This window comes from Ylistrum balloti, unplaced genomic scaffold (assembly GCF_031769215.1).
Source record: "Ylistrum balloti isolate Yb309-2 unplaced genomic scaffold, AGI_CSIRO_Ybal_v1 Utg370168, whole genome shotgun sequence".
Taxonomy (NCBI): domain Eukaryota; kingdom Metazoa; phylum Mollusca; class Bivalvia; order Pectinida; family Pectinidae; genus Ylistrum; species Ylistrum balloti.
Window position 1 is genome coordinate 112038 of NW_026782160.1, and position 8605 is coordinate 120642.

Genomic DNA, 8605 nt, shown 5'->3' on the forward strand with positions numbered 1-8605 from the left:
GACTTTGGAGGCACTGGTGTCATACATTGGTTGATATTGGGTAAAGTTCTAGACACTGCAAGAGACCACACTTTAGGAGGCCTTTTCTCGTCAACATTATCTTTATTAATACGAGAACCAGACACAGCAAACATTGACTTACGAACCTTTTCAGTTTTTGCAAGTTCCAATTTTTTCACCATATTTTCTTTTTCTTTCCATGTATATTTTGCACAATTTATTTCTCCAATGGTTTTTTCTCGGCGTATGGCAAAAGAAGGAAACAAGTTGACCGACTTATTTGAATCAAACATGGAGACGGTAGGGAAACTTTTGGTATGTTTGGACATATCCAACTCGGTAACCATTTTCTGGAGTTTCATATCCTGTATACACGATCGTGCCTTCAACGTCATCATGATCTGGTAGGGAGTTCTTTGCTCAGTGGCTAACATTTTGTCCGTATTACATTAGTCTCTCAGTACTGTGTGTTATTTCTCAACTGATTTGGTTATATTCCGCACATTTCTCGCACATCCATCGAATATACTATACAGCCATTGCCAATTCACTTACATAGGAACATACTCACTTTCCAAACGAACGGTTGTAATGACGAGACTTGATCCGTTGCTATTGTAGAAAAAGATTAGTGTTGTATATATTGACTTATATGATGGCATTACAGCAGTGCCAGTGTTAGTTTATATTTCGAAATGAAATAAAGCACACAATAGCAGAATTCCTTAATCCGGTTTTAATCCAACCAGTACACTATAACAAGTGGGGATTATAATTTTGCACCTTTAAACGGTATGGCGATAATTCATATTCTAATCCACTCTATAAAGAATAAGAACCCCTATACCGTATGCCATTCCTATTTAGTATTCTTTTTTAAGGCTTTGTATAACAATACGTTATCTGGTCGACCGAAAAATGTACATTTAATAATCATATTGATGTAATAAACAGCTGTTACTCATTTTCTATAAATTTCACCTTTTCCGCGACAATTAAATATCCACATTTTTTTTCGTTGCAAAGAATACTAACGATAACGTAACGTTGTACTATTTATCGCAGGGGTTAAGCTGTGTTACTGGACTTTGTTCACGAGGTTTGTCGTTACCTGAATACCACGGGTTTCTTTTTATATATAGACATGGGTACTTGACGTCCTTTTTTAAAAACTGAACAAGAGGTCAAACGGGCCTGCAACGCTCACCTGGTATTCAATGTTTTCACAATACGTGAACAGTTTACGTCATTGACATTCAACATCTGACTTTTGAAAATAATTTAAGGTCCCTATTCAGAGGACCATAGATGTAAACTACATGTACATATGTAAATTCTGAATCGAACCACTATCCTTATGAATTCTAACGTGGCATTAATGTTCCGACAAATCTTGAGGAGCTGCCATCTCAAAAAGGTACAGAAGACACACAAGTAAATAACACCTTTTTCAGTCAATTAAGAAATGAGCTAAGTACAGTGTACTTAAGATTCTTTTGAAATCGCCTGGTATTTAGAAATAAATCATGAACTTTGTCTACTTTTGGGTTCACTGTATCTCGCTTTTGGTCTTCCTTCTAAATCACCTCATAAATTTATGTCATTAGGAGACGGTGTTAGCAGAATTCGGACATTTTTTTTATATTCAACAACTTTACCCACTGTATAACAACGAGAGGGAATTCAACGAGGATGAACGTGTGGTAACTAAGCAAGGATAGTGCTACTATAGACAACTTCATCAGTTAATCGTAGCTTAATTTTGTTTCTTGCTCCTATATTACACCTATATTAATAATTGTTTCTTCACAATTTTCAGAGCATTTTGAATAAAATTTATCCATTAAATAGATATCGAAATATTTGTTCGAACTCGAATATGCCTTTTTACAAAGGTGACATTCCGAATTACTGAGAGTATCATTGTCCCCTTTTAATTAAACTGTTATCAGTTTTACAAAACAAAACTTCGGCCTCAAAATGAAGTAATCTGGCATATATCAAAGACCATGATTATCGGTATCCCAACGATCAGTAAAAATTTAAATATCAGTTACAGGATTGTGATTTTACAAATTAAAATAACATTTTAGAGACAGAAATTTTCGGTCTGATAGTGCCTGCACTCAGACCAAGACAACAATGCATATATGATAATGTATTCTGTGCTGCAACACTCTCAGTGTGATAGATATTTCTGGTGACGGGCGAAATACTGACAGGAACTTTACTGTCATTGGGTCATAGTTCGTGGACAGAATATGAAACTATCCAAATGGTACTCCTAAATAGATAATACAGACAGCAATTCCACTTGGACTCAAAGTTGGTTAAAAACAAGGTTCGCATGAATTGCTATCTTTAACAAGAATAGACAGGACCTTCACTAGCTGTCAACAGCTCATGGTTGGTTAACAAAATTTGGAAATATCACTACTTGTCTCAAACAGGTCATTGTCCACCTTAACTAACCAGTATATTTCATAATGTTGATGTCATCGTCAACAGCAATTTTAAGTGGTGAATAACATGTCAATATTCGTGTATAAAAAACAAACAATATATTAGATGTTAATAATTTTATTTAACTGGATTTCATTTTCATTTCAATAACCAAATGTGTGCATCCATAACTACATGTTCTGTTTGACAGGTTATGGTTCAAAATTTAGGAATTATTTTTGTGCTGATAGCAAAGATACAACCGACCTTTCCTTCCCTGCAGGGTTATCATGCAGTCAGTGTATTTATTTCTTAACCGGATAAGGAAAGTGTTAGGGGTAAATGATCAAAAGCACATGTCAATTTCAAATCAAACAGTTTAAGATTACTATTAAAGACCAAGTATTTTGATTTCTCAATGCAAATGTACCTTATCATATTGAAAACACAAAGCTCTCTTCAAGGTCTGATGTATAGAGTTACAACATTAAAATGCGAGATTCATTTATGCAAGTTTTCATTAATTTTCCGTACTTTAAAATTTATCCATATCATTTATTTATATCACACAGTTAAATTCAAAATTTTGATAAAAAATTGACACAAGCTTCAGTCTTTTATAATCTATTCGAATTGGAAAACAAGGACTTGGCCAGGATTTATGGAAACAGACTTCTCATTGAAGTCAAGGTTCTTTTCCATCTCTGTGATCTTGTACTGGGAGTGGAAGACAAGTTCCACCTGTGCTGGCACACTTGCAACCTTGTTCATCTTCACCGTCTGGCTCGAGGAGCCAAGGTTGATAAGAACAACAAAGCCTGGGAATCCTTCAGCATGACGTTTGAACCACAGACTGTCTTGTACAGTTCCTATGGTAGTCTTGCCCCACTGGAAAGATTCCTTCTCTCGGATTCCTGACAAATTTCTGAATGCATACAGCTGAGTCTCATCCATGTTTCTGTCACTGAAGTATGCATTTTCAGTCTGGAAAAAACCCCAAACACTTCTTTTTTAAAGATAATTGATATTGCAATTTGATGTTATTCTTTCATCATTGTAAGTTCCTAAAAAAACATTGGTTCATCTACAGTATACTGCTATAGTAGTGAACCTGGGTTAATAAAACACAAAAAATGTAATCATAATTGGTTAAAATATGAACAGGAAGTCACTTTCTAATTCAGTGGACAGAAAACTCTCAGTTATGAAACTGTGTTCTCATTTACCAATAAGAAATTATTTTCCAACACCTGATTTTAGTAAAAACCAGTTGCAGCAGTTTTTCCTATAATTGACACACTTACCTCTACATTGACTGTATCAACTGAATTAGAATTGACTGGCAGCCATGGTTTGTTTTCAGAGAAACCAGCATTCAGGCCACTAGTCCACTGCATAGGTGTGCGGAAGGGGTCTCTGCTCTTGCTCTGATCATAATTAACCTAAAATTAAAAAAACAATATCATCGATATGTCAACTCTCAGTAAGTAGCCTTTAACCATAAGAAAATAGTATTTCAACACCTTGCAATCCAACTTTGAAAAAAAAAATCTTAGACCCCATTAGGCAACCAGAATATATATTGATAAATGAGGTTAAAAACTGAACACTATCTTCTCTTAAGAATTACATGGTCTCAAAAATAATATTTCACCAGTGCATTCATGGTCTCACAAACACTTCATTGTTTCAACTGTCCAAGTTGAAAACCCATGCAGGGCCAAATCAAGTTTAGTTTAGGTTTTTCTAATTCAAAATCCCTTTACTCTGAAAATGTGATATTGCAATGTACAGTATATCTTGTTTATAGAAATATAATACATTTATTTTTGTGTATAGCAGTACACTGGTACATGTATGTCGTTAATTCCCTAAATTGAGTGTACTATAATAATAAAATACCAGGGTTGTTTTCAACAGAATTTGAAAATTGAGTACTGAAATATTTCTAACATGTTCTCTAATAAAGTTAGGAGTGGCAAGAGAAAAACTCTACTAAAAGCCGTACCAATGATACATCTTTCATAAGGAAGTCCTGTCTGTCTTGGTAAGGGATGTTGCCATTCTCCATACCAATTTCATTGCCATAGTAGTTTACTGGTATGCCAGGCAACAACATCTGGAGGGCAAACATGGCCTTTACCATCTTCCTCCCAGCCTTTGTGGCTAGACGAGACTCGTCTTGGTTCCCATACTGAAAATTGAATAAGATTTTGTCATTTCCATGAAAAAGGTTAATCGGACACATGGTCTCTTACATATCAAACAAACACATAACTGTTTGTACAAGTATGTTATGCAGATTTGAACAAAAATTTAAGTCTTCTGTAAATGTCAACCTACCCAAAGTTGAGCAATGTGCAAATTTGTGCATATTTTTAAGGTAAAAAACATCTTTCACTTTCCTATAAATATTTTTCTTAGGCTAAATATGGTTGTTTCAGAAATGCAAACTACACAGAGGAACAAGGCCACTAGGTGGTCTGGCAAAATAGACCATCTGAAATTGTTTTCAAATAAATCCCAAACATTACCCGTGTATATCATACAAAGGTAACTATGCATGTTTTCTGATCACCTGAACATGACAAGATGCTACTTACAGACCATGCCCTTTTGACTTGGCCAGCCTCGATAAACTCGCGGACCCTCAACTCTATTTCATATGCTGTGACAGATCTTGAGAAGTCAACAGGAGATGTAAGAACGAAGTTAGCCCCCTTCTTGTCAGATGTGCCATAATATAAGCTAGTTTCATTCATGGTTCCTGATGCTGCTACCATCAACATCCTAATTAAAAAAAAAAAAAACATCAATAAATAATAACACAAGTAATTAATTCATTCTATGATATATTGATATTTTAATCAAACTGTTACTCCATAGTTCTGATGGTGTAATACTGCAAAAATTGTCAACTTACTTTTCCTTTCCTGGTTTTGTAGCATAGCTATCAGCAACAGATCTCCACCTATTAATGAGGGCAATAGACTCTGGTTGGTTGCGTGTGAGAGTATGGTCCAAATATGCATAATCAGTCTGGAAAAAGAAGGAACAGAGTATAACCAAAGTCTATCAGAATCTAATTCAAAAGCACTTAGAATTGAACCGAGCCTTTGAAAAAAAAAAAAAAAAAAAAAATCCACAGAAGTTATACAGTAATAATGTAAACTTACAGCAGCCACAGGAAGACCACTCAATGTTTCGTTAGCAGTGTTATTGGACTCTACCAAGTGTTGTGCTCCAATGACATTGAATCCATCCACTCCCAAGTCCAACCAAAAGCGCAGGATAGCCTGAAATCATAAAACCAATTAAAATCATTTCTGCCCACATTAGATAAAATTTCTTTTATCCTGCAGTTTTATTAACTTTGTTACCTTAAGAATGGACAGATTTATGATGATAAAGTTTCCCCTTAAGAAACTTCAAATTCTTTTGTAAGGAACATGAACAAGAATATGCTAAGCTTGCTGCAACATATCTGTCAGACAGGTTGACATGAACAATATTCTTGCACTGATATTTGTTCTTAATACTATCATTTATATAAGTTCATCATTATTGTATTAGACAATTGTATGACAAAATGGGAAGGTTGCAGTTTTTTTGTTTTACAGTCTGTAAGGGGGAACAAGTTTTCTTCAATGATACTTACATCCATTTCCTTCAACACATCTGGGTTTGCAAGGTTGAGGTCTGGCTCTTCCTTCAGGTATGTGTGATAGTAGCACTCCTTGCGCTCTTCATCATACTCCCAAGCAGATCCACCATACACACTCAACTACGACAGAAACATTGGAATATAAATTCAAAAGTTCTCCGAGACGGGCACTCTTTCCATTCTGAATCCTTAAACATTGAACACGATTTTAATTGGTCTACACATTGGTTTAATTTGTCTACACATTGGTTTTTCTTTTTGTTTCTAAGTGTCAAACCAAACCTATCAATTAAAGGTTCATAATCTTCCAAACAAACTAAATCAAGAGGCACTGGGAGTATTCAAATTTTCTTGAAAATGAAGCAAAAAAGAAGACAAATTTTCATGAGCCCATCAGAAGTCCACATAAACTTGGTAAAAACAAGTTTGCAATATTGAAATAATATATTTAAAATGCCAAATTCAATTCCATTACACATAAAATGATCTCCCCTTACCCAGTTGTTAGGCTTGGTGGTTGGTGTGCATGAAGCCCAAACATAAAAATCTTTGTATTTTGCGTCTTTCTTCTTGCTCATCTCAAACCAAGTGTGGTTACGGCTAGTATGATTAGGAATAAAGTCCAAGATGATACGTACTGAAACAGAACAAAGAAATTACTTTTAAAAATGTTGATTTTAAACATATCTGGACTGAAGAAATTCTGAGAAAATGGACAATTATACAAACATCATTGAAAAAAATTTAGGACTTGCATTTAATTGTTAAATGCTTTAGAGTCTTTAAAATTCTCTTTTCTCAATTTGATAGCAGAAAGACATGAACAGTGATTCAAACAAAAAAAGAGAATTTCTCTTAAATTTGGTTGGTAGAGTCATGGACTTGTGGTCGTTTGATCGCTGATGGAACATTGGCACAGTCAGAAAATCAAAAATATTTTAAAGCATGCGTGTTAAAGATTAGATAATAAAACAATGCTGTGGAGTAATATATGCCTACACTCATTTTTGGTTTCTTTGCGTATGGCTTTGAACTGGTCCAGAGTGCCAAAGATAGAATCAATGTCTTTGTGGTCAACCACATCCATGCCATGGTCCTGATTTCCAGACTTGAAGAAAGAACTGATATACAGCGACTTCATTCCAAGTTCTTTGAGATAAGGCAATTTGCTGGAGAGGCCTGAGTGATGCAAAAACATACAGGTTAGTTAAATGACTTTTCGTTGTATAGTTTCTCTTAAGAGTCTATGGGAAAATATTCATACTCTATCTTCAACTCTTATTTCAATTGTTTGCTAGAATAGGTAACTTCATGCCAATCATGGCTTTTAACCTGAAAATTATACCCTCATCAAATGCTAGTCTAAATTGTTTGATTTTCCCTACATTCTGTGTCTGTGCTTTGTAGAACCCTTGTTGGGCTATTACACAATGTATGGAAGCCTTTACTAGGGCACACTAATTTTAGACGGCAGAGATCCATGACAACCTTGAAATAGGAGCTAAACGTAGATTATTTTCCTTTCGTAACTCGATATTTTATTTTACACAAGACGACGCGCAGTAAGTAATAAGTAGATTCAATATACAAGAAACGCATTATGCATTCCATTCAAACTAGGCTTGTGTTACTCTTTATTAACAAACAGATGTCACACATTCCATTGGCCGTCTCGCGAATAAATGACATGCGTTGACGAGGTGTGACCACAATGATACGACCTAATTTCGTAATTAATTACTAGCTTGTTAGACCTGTCTTTTAGAACATACAAACCTTCGAGATCTCCTACTCCTGCTGAAGGATCTGTACTCTGGCTTTTGGAACTGTCCTTGAACGATCTGGGGTAGACTTGATACATTGTATTTTCGTCGTACCATTTCGAGTCCGGGCGGTACGGACAGCGAGGAGCCAGTACGATAATGACAATTGCTGCAACCAACATGGCAACCCATCCTACCCAAAACAGGACGAACAGACAGATTCTGACCTTCTTCCAAAATGGATCGTCGGCATATTTCATTAATTCTTCTTTCCCAAGACCAGTGAAAGATATATCACCCGACCCGCTATCTGCTTTCGCGTCGATGCCCTTGCCGCCATTGAGAAATTTCACCGTCGAGTCATCTTGGTCTATTTCTACAGTCGCAGAATCGTTCATATCAGTCAGGCCCTTCTTTTCTTCATCTAAGGAGTTAGTCTCGGCCATTGTAGTGTTTCTAGTTATCGCTTTAGCTACAATCTCACCAGCGAGCCACTGTTTGCTTGTGTGTCTCGCCCTTGTCTGACGCAATGTGTTCTCTAGCCTCGTTTTAATAACTTGACATCCGGGAGTTGCTACAACGGGGATTGGCTAAATAAGACGCATGAGGCACAGCAAAGGGGCTATCTCGATTACGAACACATGTTTTTGAAGTAATATTAATACATTACTACCTTTTGATGTGTAGTAACAATGAAAATATGTAACAATGAACGTCACATCAACACTATGCAGTA

The 8605-nt window shown here is 35.7% G+C and overlaps 1 protein-coding gene across 1 annotated transcript; it reads right to left on the minus strand.

Annotated features, from left to right (window-relative positions):
• Positions 1-2564: 2564 nt before the first annotated feature.
• On the minus strand, positions 2565-8405 carry LOC132551035 (probable maltase). The gene is made up of 10 exons (XM_060215137.1): positions 7883-8405; positions 7106-7285; positions 6604-6743; positions 6101-6226; positions 5619-5738; positions 5366-5481; positions 5046-5232; positions 4451-4636; positions 3747-3884; positions 2565-3426 (listed from the first exon to the last, which is right to left on the minus strand). Exons 1-10 carry the CDS (start codon positions 8313-8315, stop codon positions 3067-3069), a joined length of 1986 nt encoding a protein of 661 aa, XP_060071120.1. The 5' UTR covers positions 8316-8405; the 3' UTR covers positions 2565-3066.
• Positions 8406-8605: the final 200 nt, after the last annotated feature.